A 26,143-nucleotide genomic window follows, 5' to 3' on the forward strand; every position below is an offset into this window, starting at 1 on the left:
TTTAAAAATAATTAATCAATAATAATATATAAATATTTATACTCCATTAACATTATTAAAAAATACAATTGATAGAAATAATAAATTATACATGTTAAACAAAAAATGTATAAAGTAAATCAAAATGACTATATACATATTTTTATTTTTATTTTTATTGGTATTTATTAAGATAAAAAGATTAAAATACTATTAAATAATATAAATTATTTTAAATGCGAAAAGGCATTAAAGTAATTTCTCTAATTAAGGCTTTATAAATAATAAATATAGATAAATACAATTGGTGGAGATAATAAAATACATATAATAAAATTAAAATTTATAAAAATATTAAAATAAAATTTTAATTTAGCTATAAATTTAAATTGTCATGAATATCCTCAAATAAAATAATTTATTTTAAATATGAGTTAACATTAAAAGTAATTTCATTAATTGATCATAGATTCACCAAAAAGTTAAAATGAAGTACAGATCTATATAAACTCTTCAATCCATATGGTACTCCCAGATCTGCCATAAACACTCCAGTAAATGAACGAATATAACGAAGAAACTAGAAAATTAAATGGCATCTGATCGACATTTTTTTTTTCTTCTTCTTCAATCGTGAAAGAAATGTAAAGAGAGGAAAAAAAATGGTTACAAGTCACAAGAACATACAATACAACCTCGTTTGAACTTTGAACCAAAATAAGCTCAAAATCAGAACCATCATGGAATTTGTTCGCCAAAAAGAACAATTAAATTGATTAGGATTTACATGGATGTGTCCGAAAGAATATTGATCTAATACTTCAAAAAAGAAAAAAAATGCAAAAATCAAATCTCAATCTCCTAACCTGCTTTCTGCATCACATAATCAAACGTCATTGATGTCTTCGAATCCATGTTTTCTAACAGATAATCCACCGAGAAGAGAAGACCGAGAAGAGATCGATCGAGGATCGGTCGCAGCCATTGATAAGGAACAATCAACATTCCAGGTCTTTTTCTTAGGAAAAGCTATATTATTCCTTGAGCAAGAACAGGCGGATGAGCAGAGGACGCTACCTTTTAAGCTGTGTAAGGCGCAGCTGCAGTTGCGATGATAGGGGCGGCGCTCCACCTCGATTTCTCGCATCACTAGGCTTCCGTCCAGGACGCACCGGAGCATCATCTCGGTTGGTGCTGCTCCAGTGGCCATTGCTTTGATCGATCTCCTCTGTCTTTCTCACTCCCTTCTTAATCTCCCCTGTACCTTTGGTCGTCAAGTGTTTATATATATACAAGGAAAGAAGGGGAAAAGTGGGAGAAAAATGAAGAAGAGAGGAAATGAAGGATCTGGTTTTTTAGTTGTTTGGTCTTTAAATGCTGAGAAAAGCTGGTTTACTCGGAAATAGGGAAACGAATGGCTTGGCTTGGTTATTTGCGGTAATATTCTTCTAGATTAAATAAAAAATTAAAAATATTTATTTTTAAAATTAAAAAGTTTAAGTTTAATCATTGAGATAGTATTTTCATCAAAATTTATTATTTAACAACGATATAAAAGACACTTAACATCACTAAATTATTAGCAAGTTTATATTTTAATCACTCAACATCAAAAAGTTACAAAATGATCATTAAATTATTCGAAAATTTTTATTTAAATCACTAAGCTGTTAAGTTTTTTTTTTAAGTCTGATAAGAGAGCTCCAAACGATAATTTGATGATTGATACGATGAAATAGTACCCATTGATGAGAAAAAGGACATATAACTTAGATCCAAATCGATCTGTTGATTAATATTGAAAATCAAAGAAGAAAATTATTTAAATGTTGATTCATAGAATTGTATTTATGAAAAAAAACTAAACGGTATAAGAGAAGATGTGGGAGAATGGCTCTTATTTTGACCAAATTTTATTTTAATTTTTCTTCTCTTAATTGAACTCTATATTTAGTTTTCTACTTAAACTCTAATTAACCTAGAGTTACGAATTTTAGCTTATAAATAGACCTTAGTTACTCTAGGTTTTACACAACAAAAATTATTTAGATTAAGATAATTTTGTTCTTTGTTTTGAAGGATTTTTCTTGCGGGGCTTCGGATTTTTCTTTTAATTCTCTCCATTTTTTGTACTTTCCTTTATTATAGCGAAATCTCTTTTTAGTCGTGACTTTTTATTCTCTCTTGAGGAGTTTTTTTACGTAAATTTTGCGTGTTTGATCTTTTTAATTTTGTATTTTATTCACTTTATTCGTTAGTTAATTGAGTTTATCTCCAACAGATAGAAATAAAGAGTTTTTGATTGATGTAGGTAATATGAAAAAAAAATCATATAATAACAATTTTAAGAGCCGAGTGACTCAAATAAAAACTTACAAATTATTCAATGGCTATTTCATACACTAAATGATAAAAACATAGATTTACTAAATTAGTGATATTTGATATAAATTACCATTAATAATATATGGTAAAACTCTACTTATAAAGTTAAAAAAAATACGCATTTGGCTTGAAGGAGCGGAGCGGAGCGGAGCGGAGCTAATGAGGTGTAGTTGAAGGAGGCTCCCAATGACAGGTGGGTTCTAAGATGCAAAACATAAAAAGGCAAAGCACATGCTGGATATTTAGTTGAATGCAAGACTTTTTGTCAACTTTAATTTTTTAAAAATTTTTATAATTTGAGGTCGGCTATGAATCCAAGCCCAAACAGCTAAGCCAAATGCTTTATTTTATTTTATTTTATTTTATTGCTTTTTCTTAAGCCTTTAACATTAGGCTCCCAACCCCTAACTCCCAACTTCTTTTACCTTTTTTTTCAACTTTATTTTTTATTAAAATAATTTAAAATATTTTTTAATTAACAATATGATTTGGATAAAAAATTATTTAAGAAATTAACCTGATTTCTATAGTACTTGTCGATACCACCACTATATTAAGCAACACTAACTTATTTTTCCTTCAATCATACTTTAATTATTACCTTTAAAAAAAGTTAATTTTTTAATGGTGATGCTTCATAAATAATGACGACATCGAATTAAAATGTGATTATATAAAATATTCAGGGACTAGATGAAATAATTTTTTTTTATTGATCGAAAAAAGACAGAGCCACGTTAAATAGTTTTCAACTTTTCATCTATTTATTTTAAATTTAATAAAATGAGTATGGGAGGAATTTTTTGAAGGAGTGAGTCATGTGCCCTTTTGTCCAATATTCCACTACTGAACCACTCACTCGCCCATGCCATGTGCCAACTCCTAAGCCAGCTTGACTTCCATTTTGATTAGTATTTTCTTTTTGGCATTTATTTATTGAAGGAAATCACATCTTTTAAACATTAATTATTGATTTATTTAAAAAAATATTAGTCTTTTATAACATTATTAATTGAGAATCTTGAGGAACCTACTAGAATTAATATCCTTTTTTAGTTAATGATGCATTGAAATAAGCAGCCCACCATGTATAACTACATCAAGATTATATAGTTAGATCTGTCACAACTCAAATGATATTATTTCAAATAAATAAGTATCGATTTAATCTTGACTCGATTAATATTAATATTATTATCAGTATAAAAATACGTGATTTCGAGTACGTTTAAGCACATTATTCTTCTATTTAAAGGTTGAAGAGAGACTATGAGTAGTTCTAAGCATTATATAAAACATATGGCACTTTTTATTTTATGCATTTATTTTCACTTTGGATAAATTACTCTTTCACTCCTTACTTTTAAAAAAAAATATTTATATTAGATAATTTACTTTAAACATAACTTAATTATTATATGTATATTACAATTTACAAGACTCTTTTTAAAATAATAATATTATAATTTTTTATAATAAATTTCTTTGTTGTTGTTAATTATAAATATTTTTCATAAATTAATTTGTTTGTTAGTACAAAATTTTATAATAAAATATTGACATATTTATTTGCTATAATCTTTTTAATATAACATTTCAAATCCAATTTTCTTCAATTTATTTTAACAATTTACATCTCTATTTATTACAATCATTTTAATATAATATTTTCAAACCTTATAATAAAACATCTATTTTATATACTATTAATATGTGTTAACGATTTTTAATGATTGATAAATATTGTGCATAGCACAAATACACAAACTAATTTTAGTTATTGGTTAGTTTATGTTTTGGTAATTTAAATTTTAAAAATTACAAAATAGTTATTGAACTATTTAAATATTTTCATTTCAATCACTAGGTTGTTAAAACCACTACTATATGACTTTCTTTGTTTGAACTTCCTGGACTAATTCGATAACTTTCCTTACAATTTTCTTCTACAGTTTTTTTTTCATGAAATAACTTTGAATGACACGAGTTTGTGAACCAAAATTCAAATAATTTTATTCTCCGATCTTTAACATTGACCGTCAAATCAACTTGAATTAAGGTATGTTATTCTACTCACAAATCACTCGCATCTATATATTATAAGCACGTAATCTCTACAATTCGAACTTATGACATAGGCTTAAAGTGGATATCCATGGCCAGAAAACCAAATCCTGAGTTCAAAAAAAAAAATACTTATATTTACTGCATTATCAATGAATAAAATTTATTTTTTGGCTTAAGTAAATGTATAACTTTATAAAATCATATTATAAGACATTGTTAATAATAAAAAAATATATATTCTAAAAATTAATAGAAAATAATTATAATATGCTTAACTTGCCACATGTCTAGGGCAGATGTCTATTGGGGCTCAAGGCTCCCAAAACTTTTAGAAAATTTTCATTTGATTCTTAAAATTTTAAGAAGTTTTAATTAAGTCCTAAATCTTATTGAAAATATTCATTTGATTCTTAATTCGAAGATCCAACACTGTGATTAAGTGGTAATTGAAATTTTGGTAAGCAAAGAGAGTTGGATAATTCAGGAAGTTTCTCTATAAATCCTGTCGTTGAAAGAAATTTCGTGATCAAATTGCCCTTCAACTCAAAAAGGAGAAAACGTGTGACGTGTTTCACAAAATGCTCACTTGGGAACAAGCTCCACGTTTCTTGAGTTTGCTCTACTTTATATCAATCATATGTCTAAGGGAAATCTTTTTCAAATTACTTTTTTAGGTTAATGATAAATTTGGTCATCTAATTATATTTTCGAACTTTTTTTATCATCAACTTTTGTTTTTTTTTCAATCTATTTTTTTAACAGATTTAATAAAAATACCGTTAAAAAATTAACGGGGATGATATGAAATTTCATATGAGAAATATTTTTAATGAGATATAATTTATTATTAAAGTAATTCAATAAAATAATTATATGTGAAAAATAATAAAATAAATAAACAATACATTAAAATAAGAAAATAATTTTTAATTTAAAGAAAATAAATGTAATTATTTAAAAAATCAAGTCAATAGAAAAATTTTTCGATAAACAAAGTATGAAAGATTGAAACATTTTAAAAGAAAAGAAAAATTAAAACATTGAATTTACTCATTAAATCTATTAATAAAAAATAAATTGAAAAAAAGATTGAATTTTAATTTTATCTTATTAAATTTGAAATATCAATTGAATTTTTTAAATTACAAAAATGGGTTAAGAAAAGATTGACAATTGCATTAAAGGAAAATTGTAATAATGCAGTTAAAAGGATGGAAGATGAAGATGGATGTATTTAACATATATGAAGGTGATAGTAGATTTCAATAACATACATCCATAATATAATAGAGTAAAGCGAGTGGTGGATAATATAATAGAGTAAAGCGAGTGGTGGAGTAGAACATGCAAATTATGAAATGGTAGTAGATTTAACATCTGTTTCTGTCTGTTTCTATTGTCATCCCTGATCGAATTCTAACTCTGAAATATAAATACGAGTATAAGAACTAAAATATATAAAAAAGAAATCACATTCATAAAACATACTCCATATCATGCTCACTCGAATTCAAGCAATCACTGATTTAATTTCTATGATTTACAATGCCAACGAATCACAAACTATTTCGGATCTTCCAATGTTTTTTTTTCAATAGAAAACTAACAAAATTTCCCATCCCTTTCTATTATTCTAAAACCAGAAAAAATAAAGCTGAATTCATTCAATTAAATTCGTATTCATTTTCACAATTTTACCATTTCCCAGCAGATCAATTTCGTCCTCCTCTTTATACGGTCCCAAGTGGTGCTTCCCGGCCCAAGCCGGCAACGAAGAAGGTGACGAATGGCAAGAAAAAGAAGCCGCTACCGCCATCATCAAGCATCCTTCACTCCACGCTCTCCTCATAGGATACGATACGTTCTTGCTTTTAGCGATTGAGCGAGGACAGTTCCCTCGCGACTTATCGTGGAGTGCGCAGCGGCAGTTCTTGTGGTACGGCCGGCGCTCGATGCCGATTTCGTTGCCGGATATGCACCCTTCGTAAAGCGACCAGAAAATTCCATCGGCAGCTCCAGCGGCCATGTGTTTTCCTTAGTCAAGGCAACCACAAATAGGCGCGAATGCGTTTTTCCCTTTTTTTTCTTTTTTTTTTTAAATTGCGACGTGCCGATCATTTCAATGTGATGGAAATCGTGGCATTTATAGGAAGCGGTTAAGGTATATTAAATGAGGTTTAATTTTGAATTCCATCCCTCTACTTTTAATAATTGGAAAGTTAGTCCTTTTAACTTTTAGTTTATAAAAAATTAGCCATTATACTTTATGAAAATTAAAAAATTAATCCAATTGATTAACACCATTAAATCGTTAATTTCAAAATCAACAATACAATAATTTATATTGAAGGAACATGTAAAAGAAAAAAGCAGCTCAACAAATTACATTCACCAAATTAGCAAAACACGTCAGTTCAATTCCATGTATTTATAAACAAATAGACTAATTTTTTCAATTTTTATAAAGTACAGGAATCAAATTCTGGTAAAATAAAAGTAAATCAATTAAATTATTTATTTTTATAAAGTAAAGGGATTAATTTCATAATTAGACGGGAAGTCAAAGTGAGAATATATGTGGAGCAGTATGTGCGTCAATAGCGTGGGCCGTCAGCGTTGTGGGAGCCGCGTCCTTGAGGTTCCTTCCAAATCCTTATAAACATATAGCTATTATATTTTTTCAAAATTAAAAAAATTATAATTTAATTGATTATGTATTATTAATTTATGAGTTTTTTAAATCAGTTAGAAATAAGCTGAATTAATAATAAATTGATAATATTATTTTTTTAAAATTTGAAAAAATAACCTTTTAAATTGATAATTTTTTTGAGGGATCTGATTTTTATTGTTGTGTATTATTCTCGTTCACCTAAATCACATCTTTATAAAATAAATGTTGGGATAAAAATAATGATAAAAGTTGCAAAATCAAAAATAAATAAATAATTATAAGGGTTAATCTTTGGTTTACTGACAGTGTTTTTTAATATGATTAAATAAATCATTAAAATATTCAAAAAAATAAAATTTATTAAAAATTAAAAGTTTGATTCAATTACTCGGTGCAACTAATCAGTATGAATCTCGAATAAATGGACCTGATTTGCGGAGCCTAAAAATTCCAATGCCAATATACTAAATAATTTCTATAATTATAAATAAAAAGTATAAATAAATTATTTATCTTCGTTATCCAATATGCTTTGTATTATTCATTTCATATTTAATTTTGATTATTCTTTAAATAATAGTATACATTAATCTCAAACTTTATATTCAATAATGTTTTTAGGATTGGATCAGTGATTAAACTGATTAGGTCATCTGTTCACTAATCTAATCTATTTGCTCAATTCGATTAAATAAATCATTAAAAGATTTAAAAAATAAAATTTATTAAAAATTAAAAATCTGGTTCAATTACTCGGTGTAACTAATCAGTATAATTCTTGAATCAATTGATTCAAATTCTTTTCCAAATTGATATTTCGACCGAGTTTTGAACCAATCGATCTAATTGACTAACCGATCTGACCTGAAACTGTATTAATTTTTTAATTTTTGAGGAGAAATATCTTAGGTTGTAAAAAAAAGCATCGGGGCTTACTTTAGTTGACCAAAGTTTTTATAAGGAAATTGCACTAAAAGGGGTCCTTTTTTTTTTTTGGTAAGAAACGTGTTTGATATGATTTTATTATGTAGAGGGATTATGTAATGAGTTAGTTCATCAGCTTTATTTATTTTTTTATTTTAATTTATTGATTTGTTCAGATTGATAAGTAGCTGTTGTTACCCAAATCTCATCGGTTGGTCCAATGAATTTGATCATAATTTTCAGTTTAGAAGTAGACTAATACAATTTTAAGACTTCAGAAATAATTAAAACAACATATAAAATACGATTTTAAATAAACATAATATAAATACATAAACCATCATATTTAACTAAAAGTGGTCGATTGAGCCTTAACTCGATTAGCATGAGTATTATTACCAATATAAGAGTATGTGGGTTCAAATGCGTTAAAACGCATTATTTTTCTATTTATGGGTTGGGGAGGGGTTATGAGTCATATATCATATGATATTCAAGTTTGACACATTTTCTAATGTGATATTTGTGTTATTTTTTATTCAATTTGGTATTATATTTGATAAAAGTTATATATTTTAGTATCCAGATGTAGCAATATTAATTTTTTAGTGTTTAATTTGATGAAAATTAATTGCTAATATTATTATGTTTGACTTTTTCATGATTTTGTTAATAGAATAAATTTAATGTTAATTGTAAATTTGTTAAACACAGTTCGATGGATGTGATTTAATTGTTAATTCTCAAGTTGATTTGATGGAAGTCGATTGTTAAATATTATTAGCTAATTATTAATTTTCATCAAATCAATTTTAAAACCTGAATTAAACAGTAAAAAGTTAACACTGTTATCTTTAAATACCAAATTATAACTTTTACCAAATATAAGTCCCACGGTAAAAAAAAAGTGTCAAATTCAAGTGTCAGTTTATGCATTGAGCCAAAAAGAAATATAGTCAATTCTCTCTATTATGTGATTTTGGTCACATCATGGGATTCGACTCAAAGGTCTCGAGATTGAGCCAAGTTCGATGGGCCTAAATTCAAGATGAAAGCGTTTAAAACCATGGAATGTTAGCATGTGGGCTTTTATGGCCCAAAATCATTCATCTTATTTTATATTTCCACAACTTTTAATTATTAACTTTTATGAATCATGTGTCTTATGTGTCTTTAATGTGTCTATTTCTATTACATGATAATTTGTGTGTCCATTTATGTTTAAAGGGATCTCTTAGTTTTCTATTATTAGATTTGTTTTTAATCATCATGAATTATTCGCATGTATCATTTTGATTATTTTCGTGAGTTTAGTTCTAGGTCTAGAGAATCATGTTTAATTATGTGTGTGTCGTTTCACTTATGTTGAAAGTCTAATTTCATACATAGCGGCGTCATGCTTATAAATATATAATATGTTGTGTTTTGTGTTTTTTTTTGGTGTCATTGTGTTAATTCGAATAATGGGTTGTTTTGAAGTGTTGAAAATAATCTAATGTCCTATTTATATTTGTTTTATAGGGACTGTTCGGCTGGCCACTTTAAATCCAACGTGAACCTACATTTAAATCAAATGCATGCACAAGTAAATTCAAGGCATTAATCGCAAGCTTAATCAAGCATACAATTCACCTATACATGCATGAGCGACAAGGGGAGAAGTTTTGCATTAAAATGGTTGCATTGCATGTCACCATACATGTATCTACTCAAGAGGAATGAATCTGCCCATTCATGCACTTTAAAAGGGGGATAAATTACCTCTTCAAGCACCCAAGTGATTCATGAACGTCCATGGAGAAAGAATATGACCATTCGGTCATACATTGCAACCAATCATTCATGTATCTTCCTATACATTGTATGGCACCATACATGTATGCACATTAATGGTCGAATATGTCCTTTAGTCTCCTAAGCTCTATAAATAGTTTGAAACTTCCCATTTGTAAGGTTAGACTATTCTGATTATAAACTGTATTTGTGAGATTTATTCTCTCCGGTTCTTAATTGAACTAAAACCGAACTTATCAAACTTCTTCGAGTTTGTGGCGTTCACCCATCTTATCACTTCATACACCATCCCGAAGTGTGGCGACTTCCTTTATACCGAGGTTTTAGTGAGTCCGAGTGTTAAACGGGTCTTAGTTTTAATATAGCTAAGGTTCTTTAACAAAGACTACTACGGGTCAAGGTTTCTACCATCATTTGAACTTGTTCAAGACGGTCCATCTTATTCAAGCCATTTTACAAACATTCTAAGTCTGGGAAATCGCATCACTTTATAACAACCCCATTTGTCTATCCAGATTTTGTCTATTATAGAGAGGTGGTTGTTATAAAGAGATAATCATTGTAAGCTTACTATATAATTTATAACGTGAATTTTTATCAAATAACTAAAGTGAAAATTATGTTCAAAGCATAACAAGTGCATTTATTATTGCTTTTATGCATATTTTATTTTACATCATTTCACATGATTAATTAATGTAAAGTTCATAAATCTAACAAGTTCAATTAATCAACGAGTTCTCAAATAATCTAGTGAATCCGAGTGTTAAACAAGTCTTAGCTTTAATATAGCTAAGGTTCTTTAGCTAAGACTACTACGAGTCAAGATTTTCACCGTCATTTGAACCTATTCAAGACGGTCCATCCCATTCAAGCCATTTTACGAACATTCCAAGTCTGGGAAATCGCATCACTCTATAACATCCCCATTTGTCTACCCAGATTTTGTATATAAGTTTATAATGTTCCAAATTCATAATAGAATATTTAATTAGGGAATTTAATAATTTATTGAATTGATATATTTAATTCCACTCATTGAAGAATATTTTCATTAAACAAAATATGATTAACAGAATTCTTCAAAGTGAAATTTAATCATTATGTTAAAATAATATTTTAATTAAAATAATATTCATTTAATAAATGATAATTAATAAACTTGCTTATATGAAATAGCTATAAATTTACTTCATGATAACTATGGATATTGCTGTTATAAGTGAAAAGCTATTATAGAGAGCTAAAATAAAACATAAAAAATTGATTCTTCTAAAAACTTGACTATTATAGCGCAATATTGTTATTACGAGTGACTGTATATAAAATCTGAACAAATGTTATAGATGAGGGTCAAATATCGATATGTGACGCATATAATTAAAAATCGTTCTTGATATATTTGAAAGTTAATATCTTATATTTATATTTAATAAATATGAAAGTGTTGAGAATTGAATAGAGGAAGTGTTCATGGTAGTATCGAGTTTAAGCTTGATTTTGAAAATTTTCGAGACTAGGATAAAGTTTGACCTTGACTAGTTCAAATGATCTATTTTAATATTTTTAAATATATTTATAAAAATATGTAAATATTAATAAAAATTTATTTATATATTTATTTATTTTTTAATCAGTGAATTGGATCAGATTAATCTATCTCGAGATTTTAAAAACTAATCACAAATTTGATCCATAAACACTTCCAAAATTGAGATACCATAAACATTAGAGATCAATTTACCGTTAAAAAGAAAAGATCAACAAGTGTTGGGTGTAATGATAAGACACATTGTATTCCTAAGAAGATATACATGTTCAATTTATGAAGATGACATTGTTGAAAGGGCAGCCACAAACCCTGAACATGGACCATAAAATGAACATAAAAAATATCTAAAAATATATTTAAAAAAGGGAAAAAATGATGAAATTAATAGAAAATGTGTAAAATGTTTTGTTTCTCCAATGAAATGCATGACAACTATGTTTACGTCTTTACTAGCATCAACTCCCCGCTAATGCCGGGCTATTCTAAAATATATATATAATTAATTAATAGTAAAATTAAATATTAAATTAAAATTTATTAAATCAATATTATTTAATTTTTATTAATTATTAAAATTAAATTAATTATAATTATTTAGAAATATATACTGACTTTAAATTAATCTACGAGTTAACATGTACATTAATAAGTTTAATTTTTTTATTTAAAATTAAAAATAAAACATATTTTATCTTGTTGATCACGTATCCTCGTAAGATCACAAATAAAAATATGGACTAACTATTTTAAATGCATTTAAAAGTATATAAAAATAGTCGATTGATATTGGTATTGTTGTCAGTGTAAAAAGACGTGGGTTTAAGTGCATTAAAGCGTATTATCTTCCTATTTAAGGGTTGGAGAGGGCCTACGAGTAATTTTAAGCATTGTATTAAAAAGAACAGATACGATAGCAACTTATAATAATATTAATGTTCAACATATATATTGTTTAAATATTATTTTTGAATGAATCCCATATGATGGCCTGATAGTCAAGGGTGTTTATCATTTCAAGTGTAGCTTGAGTTTAAGTCGCGTTAGTCGCACTTGCTATTTGTTCTGTCTTGTTATTGTAATTCACTAAAAAAATATTTTTTTTAAACAACATGAGAGTGCATATGCAAATCAAGCCATTTAAAATTAAAATTAAATAATATTTAAACAATTTTCCTTTTTAAACTTCTTCTGGTTGCTCCATTTTGAACTATATATTGTTTTGAGAAGGGTTAAATCTCGAAATTGCACATAAACTTTAATTTAATGTGTAATTATATATATAAATTTTAATTTAGTACAATTATATACTAAAACTCTCATTGTAATTCAGATTTATACTTAAAACTTTAAAATTAAAAAGTGATGGTTAAAATGGGTTTTATTCAAGACATGGGCTTGGGCATTTGCCTATTCAAAAATAATGAGAATTGGGTGCAAATCATTTTCATGTCTTAAAATTTTGATTTTTTTTATATTTTTTATGTTAATTTTATTATTCATATTTGAATAAATATAAAACTCATCTATTAATAAACTTAATTGTCTTTAGTTATTTTTATTTGACCCGATTCAGTGCACTCTAATTTTGTTTTGACATAATCATAACTTTAACTTCCAATATTTTTCTTTTAAAATTTAAAATTTTATTTAAATTTTGATAAATTTAAAATTTTATTTAAATTATTTTTATGAAAAATCGATTACACTGTTAAAATTTTAATTGCATTGATGTATATTTATTAAAAAATAGAATACATGAAATTATTAAAAGTTTAAAAAATAGGGAAATTAAAAATTATCCATACTGGCAAAAAAATACACATGAATTGCCACATAAAAAATATAATTAAAATTCGATTTGTTACAATTTTATATATAAAATTTGAACTGAAATTTATGTGTATACATGAAACTTTGATTTTAATTTAATTGTACACATTTAAAAAATGAGAATATGCATTTATTTCCATATTGGATTAATATAAATGTTTGTATATGTATTATATCAATGTAAAATGACACTAACTAAACCTACTAATGGGTCGAGTCACTTGCCAGGCTCGAAGACTTGCCCAAAAAATGAGAAGATTTGGATAGAATAAGCCCAAAAAATGAGCTTGAGTAAAATTTAAAGCCCTTTTTCTATATGGGTTAGTCCTTGGGCAAGAATTTTTTGGCCTGACTTGAATATTATGTTATAAAATAATATTATATTAATTATATATTTATATTTATATTAAATCACTAGTCTAAAAATAATTAAACCCATTGCCCAAAACTTAAAAAAAAAATACCCAACCCAAAATATAAAAATATAAAATTTATATCTAATACAATAAAATATTTATTATATTTATTTGTGACTTTAATATAATAAAACATTTATTATATTTTTAGTAGTGTTTTTTTATATAAATAAATTTTAATGTATTTTTAATATGTTAGAAAAGTTTTATTTTAGCTTTTTAAATGCATTTAGTGTGTTATATTTTTTAAAAAATATATAATTTTAAATAAAAATTAATCTGAAAAAAGTTAAATATGAGTGGTCTAGTCAAGCTTAGATTTACTGATCTTAAATCGGGCCAGGCTTGAAAAAGTGGTCTAAATACCTTACATAGGCCTGACCCTGCTCATGAGTACTTCTAACGCTAACTCGATAATGTTAGTGATTTGTGAAAATTGAATCAAGTCAAAATTTCATATATAAAACCGAATAAAATTAAGATTTATGTATAACATTACACACTAAATTAAATTTTATATATAATTTTAATATTTAACCCGAAAAATATTAATGAGTAAATCACTTTAAAATTTTAATAACGTTTGGTGTGACATATGCGTTGGGATCTCTTTTGAACATTATTTTTTGGCATGGCATTGACTTGTGAGAGATGCAATAGAATTCTTGTTTTAAGTGCAAAAATGTGGAAAAAAGAAAAGAAAAGGGTTATGAGTAGTGATCCAATCACATACTTAATTAAACTTCTTCCATAAGTAATCCATTAATGCTTTTGGTAAGATTTCAGCATCATAGCTTCTACATGTAATGTTTGGTTTACCTTACCTACTTATCTCTATTTCAATTTCCAACCCATTTATTTAATTGTTTACTATGATTCTTCTTCCTTTGATTTTCATTTGCCCAATTTAATTAAATAAGGGGAAGTTAAAAATTTTATGTTCGAGCTCGAGATAAAATTATAAAATTGTGTTAAAAGAATTTAATATTAATTAAAATCTTTTAGAAGGGACCAAAAATGAAAAAAGTTCCATTAACTGAGAGAAAAACAAAGGATAAAATTACATTTGCTCCATTCAATGAAAAAGGGCCAAGACCCTTGTCTATATATGGAATAAAATATTTTAATAACAATATAGGTAAAATTTTATTCCTGTGTTTGATCTGATAGTTAAGGGATGTTCATTGATAGAACTTATTTGGATTCAAGCCTCTAAGGGAGCAAGTGGCAAGCCTTTATTTGATTAACAAGTGGCGGAGGGGTCCTGACCCCTTAAAATAAAAAATTTTCTATTTAGACTTCTTTATAATTTATAATATTTTAAAATAGTAATGATAAAATTATATTTTGTCCCTCCAAAAATGAAATAAATTTGATTCAATCATTTAAAAATAACAAAGATACCATTAAAATGGTGAAATTACATTTTTACTATCGTAAAAATATACAATTTAATTTTGACCCCTCTCAAAAAATTTCCTAACTTTACCCTTATGTGTCAACTCCCTTCAAACGTAATATGTGTATATGTGGTGTGAATATATCCCTACCATATAAAAATGAATACTAACCTTCTAATTGTGAATTACCATTTATATATATATTGAAAATGTGTGTATTTATGTTGTTCATTTGGGTGGATAAATTAGATGTAAGCTCCATTAAACTTAGTTTTATTAATTGCTATGTCATTCATTATTTTGGGCTATTATTTTCATCTCATTTAATATTATTGTAGACTCATTTATAAATTGTGAAAATCATAGTGTAAATCATTTAATATGTGGGTGTATACTTGTGAACTTCCCATCATGCATTTTAATATATGGTTTCTCATTTATTAATACTTTTAAACATTTTATATGCATTTTTATAATTTAATTTTTAATTCTTTTAATAATATACATATATTAATTTACATACAAATATACTTAATCAAGTTAAAAATATTTAGTCTTTAGAATTAGCAAATAGTTGAAGGGTTGCCTTGATCATATTCGAATTCAAGCCACCAAGATTTTGATAAAATTTTAAGTTAAATTTATTTTTGAATATTAAAATAAATAATTTCGGTTAAATTTTGTAAATAAATAGAATACTTTTTTTATAAGGAGGAAAATTTTCTTTTGATGAAAGAAGATCACAAGCAGTTGAGAGTTAAGGTTTTATCCGAGATAAATGCTCAAAACGTCAATAATTTTAAAATGGGAAGCATGAAGAACAAGATTAGCCTTTGCTTGAAACAAGCATTCATTGCCCACTATCGTGGAAGCAAGGGGGGACTCATGCTGGTAATTTTAAGCAATTGATCATCAAAGCAATCATAGCCACCATGATGCGAAAGAGTCTCTTTTCACGCTCTCACTTGTTTAGACGATGGGAACACCACTATTGATATGAAACAATAGATGCAGAGAAAGCTAAAAAAAATCAATCAAAACTCGGTAGCCTACAAAGATCAAGATTTGGAGCAAACGCTACAGATGGACACAAAAACGATCACAAAATTGCTTCCGCAATGGGGAAGTCAATAACCCCATCCATGACAGAGGTAGAAGGTAAAAGAAAAAAAATTGTGGTAAAAAAGCTACCAGAAGGTCAGAGTTGGTGGCAACGAGAAAGGCCATAGGGGAGGTGACGGCAATAAGATATTTGAGATGATATCGACTCATCAAAGACTAACATGAAAAGAGAAAAGATTGTGAGCTTGTGATTAAGCTCTATTGAGTGTTTTTTTTCATGTCCCCTTGAGAGGAATATTGAGGTATTTATATATACTCCTATTGTTACAGTTCATAACTGGGCCTATTATTTTGTCTCGGCCTTGGGGTCTCCAGTACTGACATTCCTTGTCTCAGGTGCTAATATTCTGTGTGCGCCTCCTAGCTTGTTGAATGCTTGCCTGCATAACACGCGATCCTTTCTGATCCTGGGGCTAACATTCTCAGCCAGCTCCGTACCCGTTGGTCACAAGCCTGGGTTGCTTGTAGGGCTTGCAACCCTTCTTGCGAACATTGTTTGCGACTCCATTTTGCGAGGTGTGCCCGCGAACTCCTCTTGTAAGCTATCTTGGAGAGTATGCCTCTTCCGAGTTGGATCTATCCAAGTCAATCGTTGGGGACCCAAATCCTTTTAGGACATTTAAGTTGATGATTATATATAAATATATAAATATATATATATAAAACAAGCCCTAAAAAGAAATTTAGAAAAAAAAGTAAAAAGATAATCAAACTAAAAAGAAGATAAAACAAAAAACAAAAAATCCGTCTCAACATGGTGTCGGTGAGTTGTGGTTTAGCAGTAACGCACAAAGCTCAACTAATACGAGGCCCGTTATATCTTACCTTCCTTTGCCGCTTTCTTTCTCTCGAAATTTCCGTTTCCTTGGAAAATTAAAAGAAAAAAAAAATATAATACACTTTGAAGATCTCTATGTTTGGACTTCAATTTTCTTCATAGAGACTACCCTTCACGTCAATCTCTCCGCCATTTCTCATTTCTCTTTTCATGAAGGTTAGTCAGATCCATTTCTTTACATACTTTCTTCATTATATTTACATCCAACTGCTACACTCATAATAATCCCTTGTTTCTTCAAAAACCCACCTCGAAAACCTTTGAATATTTGCTTATAATCCCATTTCTCGATCTGGGTTTACCCAGATCTGACTAAATCTGAACTCAATGGCGAGTTTTGGGATCTGGGTATTAACGATTTTCTTGGTTTTTCAATCTGGGTATGGGTTTTATTTGCCTGGTAGTTACCCTCACAAATATAAAGTTGGGGATCCTTTATCTGTTAAAGTGAATTCCTTAACTTCAATTGATACTGAAATGCCCTTTAGCTATTATAGTTTACCCTTTTGTAAACCTGCTGAGGGTGTTAAAGATAGTGCTGAGAATCTGGGTGAGCTTCTTATGGGAGATCGTATTGAGAACTCGCCATATAGGTTCAAGATGTGTACTAATGAAACCTTGATCTTTTTGTGTCAATCGGGTAAGTTATCGGCTGATGAGTTTAAGTTGTTGAAGGAGAGGATTGATGAGATGTATCAGGTTAATTTGATTCTCGATAATTTGCCGGCGATTAGGTATACGGTGAAAGAGGGCTTTGTGTCGAGGTGGACCGGGTATCCGATTGGGGTTAAGTTTCAAGATATGTATTATGTGTTTAATCATTTGAAATTTAAGGTTCTTGTTCATAAGTACGAGGAAACGAATGTGGTGCGTGTGATGGGGACAGGGGATGCCGTTGATGTTTTCCCCAGTGGTGGTAAAGGTGGATCCGATGTGCCGGGGTATATGGTTGTTGGATTCGAGGTAATTCCTTGTAGTGTTATGCATAATGGTAACTTGGTTAAGGATTTGAAAATGTATGATAAATACCCATCCGAGATTAAATGCGATACAACTACCGTCACGGTGCCTATCAAGGAAGGTGAGCCAATTGTGTTCACGTATGAAGTTGCCTTTGAGGAGAGTGATATCAAGTGGCCATCTCGTTGGGATGCTTATTTGAAGATGGAAGGATCGAAAGTTCATTGGTTTTCGATCTTGAATTCCCTTATGGTGATCACTTTCCTTGCTGGTATAGTTCTTGTGATCTTTTTAAGGACTGTTAGGCGGGATCTGACTCGGTATGAGGAGCTTGACAAGGAGGCTCAAGCGCAGTTGATCGAGGAGTTGTCGGGGTGGAAGTTAGTTGTCGGGGATGTTTTCCGTGCCCCGTCCCATCCTGCTCTTTTGTGTATTATGGTCGGTGATGGAGTTCAGATCCTTGGTATGGGAGTTGTAACTATATTGTTTGCTGCTCTTGGATTCATGTCTCCGGCATCCCGTGGGACTCTCATTACAGGTATGCTATTCTTCTACATGATTCTCGGAATTGCAGCTGGCTATGTTGCAGTTCGGCTTTGGAGGACTATCGGCTGTGGTGATCACAAGGGATGGGCTTCGGTTGCATGGAAAGCCGCTTGCTTTTTCCCCGGTATCGCCTTTTTAATTCTCACCATTTTGAATTTCCTGTTGTGGGGAAGTCACAGCACTGGAGCTATCCCATTTTCGCTCTTTGTCATTCTACTCCTATTATGGTACTGCATCTCTGTTCCACTCACCTTAGTCGGAGGATACTTCGGAGCCAAGGCACCTCACATTGAATACCCTGTCCGAACCAACCAGATCCCTCGAGAAATCCCAGCTCAAAAATACCCATCATGGCTGTTAGTTCTCGGTGCTGGAACTCTACCTTTCGGTACCCTTTTCATCGAGCTTTTCTTCATCATGTCAAGCATATGGATGGGACGCGTGTACTACGTCTTCGGCTTTCTTCTCATCGTTATGGTCCTCCTTGTTGTGGTTTGTGCCGAAGTATCATTGGTGTTAACTTACATGCATCTCTGCGTAGAAGACTGGAAATGGTGGTGGAAATCCTTCTTCGCTTCTGGTTCAGTCGCCATCTACATCTTCTTATACTCCGTAAACTACCTCATATTCGATCTCAAGAGTTTGAGTGGACCGGTCTCTGCAACTCTCTACTTGGGGTATTCTCTCTTCATGGTCCTCGCAATCATGTTGGCCACTGGCACGATCGGGTTCCTTTCATCTTTCTGGTTTGTGCATTACTTGTTCTCTTCCGTAAAGCTGGATTGAAGATGTAAATCGGTAACCCGAGAGGCAGGGGAAGAAAGAATTGGACCTTTTACATCACTTTATCATATATTACAGGTGTTATATTGAGCTCATTTACTTTGTTAGGGGAACTTTAGTAAAATGCAATAACAATAATATGGCGCAGTTTCATTTAAATTCTTTATTAGTTGTTACTATGATGCATGGTACTGCTGGTTTTTAGGTTGTGTTTGTAACATTTCTTGGTGCTACTTTATACTATTTATTTGGGGATCTGTAATACAAGCTATGCACAGTTCACATTTTTATTGCTCTCAACTTTGTTGAGGTGTGTTGGTCAAATTACAGTTTTGGTCCTTTTATCATCTTCGAATTCTTAATTTAACTTATTTTCATTTTTTATTGTAATCTAGTTTTCTTTATTTTTATAATATATTTGATTAGTTAAGAATATTAATTATTTGTTGAGATGGATTAATAAATTATGGTAAGTAGATAAATTAAACCTAAATTTGAATATATAAAAAGCCAGACTAGATATGGTTATGAAGGTTCTTCTATTAGGGTCCAATTGAATTTTACTTTCTTTATTTGGAAATGTACAATTTATTTTTTAAGTTAAATCAAAGAATAAATGGTCATTTTATTAAATATTGTCTATTTTAAACTTAGTTGTACTTCAATATGAAATATTTATGACATGCCATGTTATTATCTAATTATTCAATTGATCACATTAATTTTTTTAATAAAATAATTAATATATTCTTTAATCTAATATATATTATATAATATGACTCCTCCACCTTGATAGAATTGCGTTGTACTTATTACTCAGGAGTAGACCGTGGGAGCGGTGTTAAAGGTCAACACGGCATTGCCCCCAAATGTAGCATGGTCATGATTTAATTTGTTTAAAAATTGTGAGGTTAGAAAATTGAATAATGATAAAACTATATATTTTATAATTTCATTCTAAACCCAAAAGATTTCAATTATGACTTAAAACCACAAAGTCAAAAGTCTTGATACAGTCTTTGAAACTGAAATCTCCGTTACTGAGTACATGTATATTGCGAGCTTGTATATGAAGGGAGCTGCGCCGAATAAAACAAGGATTCAACTGGCACCGGGTACGATAAAAGTATTGACTCTTAACGACAAGGAAAAAAGTTACATTTTCTAGAGAATATAAAAGGATGAAACATCCATCTTATCCTACATTAAGGTAGGAAATCTAAACAGAGGACCATACAAGCAAATGTTTATTTGTTGGCTATTGATTGAATCATCTACAAAAGAATTGAAAATAACAAGCACTAAACCGAACCCCCGAAGGAACCATGCGCCACAACCGGTACCATTACGCGTTGCAGAAGCTTAACCAGAACTCAATGCTTGATGCATCGATTTGGAAAATATGCCATCCAAGTCGGTTTCTACATCCCACTCTAAGCCACTTCAGCCTCGTGTTTGCCTAGTATTGTATGACTTGCAATTCGGACATTTCTGAGCCAGGACATGAAACCGAACTAGAGATTTTGTCCCACAATCGTTGCAAAGGATCGAAACCTGTTGAATCACAATTGAATTTTCTAAGTAAACCTTGTTCCACGAAAATGAATCTCAACTAGTATAAGGCTTTGTCATTCAAGAGATTACGAACAATTTTGTTATGGTACTCTTCCGGCATTGGCGCAGCTGCGATCTCCTCATCAAATTTTTCCCAGACCTTTGACATGTCACAAACCGATTTGGAGCACAGAGGGCAGGCATATCTGTTCAAGTGATTGGAATATCAGTCAATAATAGAGTTACAAAATAGTAGGTAATAGTAAAATCCTGAGATTGAGCTGAAGCACTAACTGGAAATGGTCCCTCATTTCCTTCAAACAATTTGTGTGAATTGTATGTCCGCATGGCAGAATAGTTACATCCTGTCTTGATTCGAACAAGAACTGCGTATACAGATTGAGGTCTTTCAGTTAGGTAAAATATTAAAGTAATTCATTATCAAATTTAATGGTAAATAAGAGAACTTGAAATTACCTCAAAGCATATGGGACAGTCATGGTGCATCGCTCCTTCAACACAGGGATGGCTATTTTTCAGAAGAATTGAATAGCAGCAACCTTCGTGCAACAAAAAACATAAAAATAAACGGATAAAAGTATTAGTGATGTTCAAATACCCCAATAAGACTAATAAAAGCTTACATAAAGATGGATTCAGATTAGCTTACCACACTTGTGGCAATGGAAGAAGTTCTCCTGCCCTCCAATCCTGGGAGAAAATAACATTATTATTTAGTTGTGAAAATGACAAGATTAAAAGATAAAAAGGTAAGTGAATGATGGCGAAATAAGTAAAAATAATTTCATAAATTAAGGCGAAGAAAACCAGGAAATGACAACATACCTACAGATCCCACAACCATCACAATGATACTGTCTCTTCGATGTCTGCATGGTAGAAACAAACATTAGTATGCCATTGCGTGCATCTTTTAACTCTTTGAGCAAAACATAAAGAGCTGAGACAACAGAACAAGTCACAGAACTATAAAACATGGAAAAACTTAGGTTTGCGTTTGGCTATCCACTTACATCATCATCAAAAAGTTTGCAGGTGTTGCAGAAATATTTTCCCATACAAACACCACAGTTGATGCAAACTTGTTGAGCCTGTTCAAAACAATATCAAAAGCAAACAACCTCAGAAGAAATCCAACCAAGTACAAAGAGCCTCTAAAATGCTAAACACTGCAAAACTAAATTTTCCTTGTCATCAAGAATGTCATGAAAACTAGAATTAATTGGACTAACTTACCTCTTGTTCTGTGCCACATAGCGAACAAATAATCTGGTAAAAGTTATGGGTAAATGTTAGCAACCTGGAGCATACAGTGGAGATGCCACCAATACAAAGAAAAAGATTTCCAGGTACCAAGAAACTAGGCTGAATTTATGGATATATTTACCTTACTGATTTGACGGCGTGGGAGATCATGTCTGAGCTTCTGGTCAACATTGATATTGTTCTGAGCACAATGAGAATCAGTTAGATGTTAATATTATTGAAACTAATAAAAGGTAAAGATGTTTTTTGGATGATAAATCTGAACTTCCAGTTGCATGTTAGAATGTATTAATTGTTATAGCTATCGCTACATAATTTCAGTTAAAGCATATAAATATCTAAATCTGATGGCCTTAAAAGGTTAACATAAACAAAGTGAAAAAAATAACACTCAAATTAATGAAGTAACATTCTCAAACTAGTGTAATATAGATAGCAACTACTGTTGATCATAAAATGTTAAGGACGTAAACTAACCTTTGCCTCATTATGACAGTGACGACAATCAAATATCTCACCACAACAGGGAGCTCTAATCCGGCACCTTCTTCGATAATGTGGGCAACTGTAGAAAACAGGGGAAAATCAACAACACATCGTCAACCAACAAATAAAAGAACGGAACCTGAACAGAACCTAATTAAAGTAAAGGAAAAGATCAGAACTTACCCATACTCCATAAACCCCTTGTCCAGCAATTCAGTTGCTTCTGCATCATTTGATTCTTGTTTATCCACACAAATTCCACCTGACTGTGATGAGAATGATCCCCTCGCCTCTTCTTCAAATGCTTCGCAGCTTTCATTTTGTTGCTGATAGCTAAGCTCTTCAGCTCCAGAATGCTTAATTTCCACTTCTTCCATTGAAAATGACATTTCCAGATGAAACCGTACGATATCTTACAAGCTGGTGCAAAGCCTAAAAACCTGCAGATAATAACAAATTTAGCAAAGATTCCAATATTTTAAAAATAGCTAGTGGCTTGAACAAGCCAGGCAAGCACTCCAAGAAATTGATGCTTTCTTCTACACTGCCGCAGACCAGTCGAAATCAGCAACAAAATAATCCAAGAAAGGTTGAACAGCTCCAATCAGCAGTACTCCAAGCGAAGGATTCATCAAAATAAGTAGAACTACAAAAAGAAACCCACAAAAACAAGAATAATGCAGCACTGAGGAACTCCAGAGCCTCCAGCAGTGAATTAGAAAGCAATAGCATTGCATGATAACTTGATTGCTTGAAGTTCTGGACCCAAATCCAACTATACTGGAGACGACCATAGACGTCCCAACCTATGGTAAAAGCAATATATCAAAGAATCAAACATATTCTCTAATGAAAAGAAAAAAAACAAAACGGGAAAGAGTGATTGATTGCAAAATTTTTCTGCGTTGTTGTCCACAACAACAAGCCTACCTCTATCACATTTCTGCACCAAGTCTCTCCTCTGAGAATAGTTTTTACTCATCACTTAAAACTTTCACATCCTTATAACTTGAGAAGGTAAATCTTCAGAAATAATTGACCTTATTTGGAACTTAATCATTTCTCTCACAAAATCAAGTTCTACAAGAAAATCTCCAACTACCAGAAGATTTTTAGTCGAATATAAACCAAGCTGGTTGCTCACCACCCATTCATTTCTAGGTAGATAGTAAGCTTTTAGTAGAAACCCTATTAGCACAGATTCTTTTATTTCTTGGCCCTTGCCAATTGAGAATACACCCTCCTAAAGTTTCTGGAAATGAATCATAGCTGCTCGGGCTGACCCCATAATTTGGAACAAGACAAAGTAATGACTACGTCTTATGTTATCACCACTCTTCAATCGAAGTTTAGAAGGGGGAAGATAAAAAATCAGCAGCAAAGTGACGATGTATCTAAAAACAAGTGTTTGTCATTAGCAAAATCGAGCAAATGCAATGAAGGTTCAAATCTGAGGAAGAAATGAACGGAAATGGCAACTTGGAGAAGTATCAATTGGCTGAGATATGGAAGACAAATTTAGCATCCAACTTGCTTCAGCCCCTTGACTGTGTACATTAACAAATTTCATAACCTGTAAAGATAGTGAATCTCCGGGGAAAGAAGGGTCATGCAAACCAACTAATCCTAGGGGTTTTGCAGCCTTGAGCATCTTCAACACCTGCAGCTAATATTAAAAAAGAGATCTGTACACAAATCCCTAATGAATTCTAATCAAAGCGGCAGGAGCAAATGAAATTCAAAGTACATATATCAAAACTGTGACATCCTTCCCCAGCTGCAATCAACCGCACATTTTGAGGTACCAAGCCAACACAAAATTTTCACATTTCCCACATCCCACATGTAGTGCACTATCAATCTGGGATTTCCTTGCTGGGGAAAGATATAACACTATATCAGCATACCAATCTCCAAAGTGAACTCTAAAATGAGCTGGTAAAGTCATTATTATTATTATTTTTTGTTAGTTTAACGAAGACTTGGAAGTTATCCAACCCCAAAAAGAGATCACATTTTGTGCCAAGAGAATAAAAAAATTGGTTGCCAAGCAAAAAGCAGACTTAATTAAAATTAAAGCTTCCTGGTTAATAATATCTAAAATTAATCAATGTCTCATCACACTAGTGATGAAGACGCCTTCATGATGCATCATGTCAGACAGGCTGTATGCTATGTTAAATAATGCAAGCTCGTTTTCCCCCTTTACATCCAAAAACAGACTTAATTAAAGAACTTTTGGGTTAATACCATCCAAAACTAATCAGTTTGTCCTACCACACTATCAACGAAGAGGCCTTCATGATGCAACATGTCGATTGGTTGTATGCTATGATACACAAGTAATAACATAAAAGACACCATCGAGGGTGGTTAACCTATAGTATTGCTTAGCAACAAGCAATACCTAAGCTAGAATACTTCATTGATAGAAATCATATGTTCATGCTGAAGGCTCTAAACAGCAGGTTACATAATTATAATAATCTAATCCACAATATTGACATAAATGCCATCGAAGCAAAGAGAAGAAAAAAACTTGTAATAAAAAGAAGCAACCACTTCAGTAGAAACAAACAACGGTTTGAAGAACTTTCAAGCAAACAGAAATCAGCAGCAGCAATGACAAACAATAATAAATCAGTAGAAGCAACAGCAACACAGCCACAGCTCAAATCAATCAGCCAGCAAGAATATTAAAAGCTGAGAGTTGTATCAAATTATTCTAACACAAACAATTTCGAGCAAAATCAACAATCAATCAAAATTTCACGATCTTAAGCTAAATAGGAACCACCGTTTCAATAATCTACCAGCTCTCCTAGTTCCCAAAACGTTCATGTTTGTCCTCTAGAGAAGGAAACGAATTATTTCAATCACTTTTTTTTTCCTTCCGTTTCTCTCAAATTCTCTCATAAACCAAACGGAAAACTAAATAAAAATTCAAGGAATCACTAAAATTCAAACAAAAACATTTGCTTGGCACGTTACCTAAACAAATAATTCAAGCAACAACATGAAGAAAACAATATTATTAAGCTTAAAGTAAATTTTATTGAATAACGAACTTTAAATTTAGAGAGAAATCGCTCCGATCCGAATAAGAACAAACGGCGGTGATCCCGATGAGAAACGTCCGATCGCAAACGTAAAATAATTCTTCCAATTTCGCAAAATCAGAGCATTTTATTTTATTTTGCTTTGTGAGAAAACGATGATCATGTGATTGCCCTTTTATAGCTGTTTGGAAAAATATGATCGGATTTCTTCGATTTCTCGAGACTTCGAAAATTATTTTGGTCCATACGATACGAAAGCGAAAGCTGTTACTTACTGGTTTCGGATTTTGTCATAGCTGTCACAAAATTTAAATATCGAAATGACGGATTTACCCTTCCACTTCAAAATATCTTCCACAAGAAGACGGAAAGAAAAGACAAAAGGATTATTATATTTTACAAACGCAACCATTTTATAAGAACTTGAAACCTCGTTAGGATTAAACTATCAGTGCTGATTAATACGTATTCGACTGTTGATTTAAAT

General features: G+C 30.6%; 3 protein-coding genes across 5 annotated transcripts; 1 reads left to right on the top strand and 2 right to left on the bottom strand.

The window, feature by feature from the left end:
- Positions 1–6,091: 6,091 nt before the first annotated feature.
- Positions 6,092–6,457, bottom strand: LOC107938008 (uncharacterized). Its single transcript, XM_016871030.1, has one exon. It carries the CDS (start codon positions 6,455–6,457, stop codon positions 6,092–6,094), a length of 366 nt encoding a protein of 121 aa, XP_016726519.1.
- A 9,292-nt stretch (positions 6,458–15,749) lies between these two features.
- On the top strand, positions 15,750–19,558 carry LOC121212604 (transmembrane 9 superfamily member 11). The gene is made up of 2 exons (XM_041085707.1): positions 15,750–16,385; positions 16,480–19,558. The coding sequence occupies exon 2, from the start codon at positions 17,309–17,311 to the stop codon at positions 19,271–19,273; it is 1,965 nt and encodes a 654-aa protein (XP_040941641.1). The 5' UTR covers positions 15,750–16,385; positions 16,480–17,308; the 3' UTR covers positions 19,274–19,558.
- Positions 19,559–20,194: 636 nt separating this feature from the next.
- On the bottom strand, positions 20,195–25,933 carry LOC107938017 (probable E3 ubiquitin-protein ligase RZFP34). 3 transcript variants are annotated; one of them, XM_016871042.2, is made up of 13 exons: positions 25,666–25,910; positions 23,528–24,472; positions 22,781–23,403; positions 22,589–22,676; positions 22,233–22,292; positions 22,082–22,114; positions 21,859–21,936; positions 21,671–21,714; positions 21,495–21,535; positions 21,302–21,384; positions 21,119–21,210; positions 20,919–21,030; positions 20,195–20,824 (listed from the first exon to the last, which is right to left on the bottom strand). In XM_016871042.2, exons 3-13 carry the CDS (start codon positions 22,984–22,986, stop codon positions 20,714–20,716), a joined length of 948 nt encoding a protein of 315 aa, XP_016726531.2. In that variant the 5' UTR covers positions 22,987–23,403; positions 23,528–24,472; positions 25,666–25,910; the 3' UTR covers positions 20,195–20,713. The 3 variants fall into 3 exon arrangements, with proteins under 3 accessions (XP_016726531.2, XP_016726532.2, XP_040941642.1); XM_016871043.2 differs by lacking the exon at positions 23,528–24,472 and having other exon boundaries at positions 22,781–23,037; positions 25,666–25,933; XM_041085708.1 differs by having other exon boundaries at positions 22,781–25,910.
- Between the last annotated feature and the right edge of the window lie 210 nt (positions 25,934–26,143).

The sequence above is a fragment of the Gossypium hirsutum genome, chromosome A13 (genome assembly GCF_007990345.1).
Source record: "Gossypium hirsutum isolate 1008001.06 chromosome A13, Gossypium_hirsutum_v2.1, whole genome shotgun sequence".
NCBI classification, from domain to species: domain Eukaryota; kingdom Viridiplantae; phylum Streptophyta; class Magnoliopsida; order Malvales; family Malvaceae; genus Gossypium; species Gossypium hirsutum.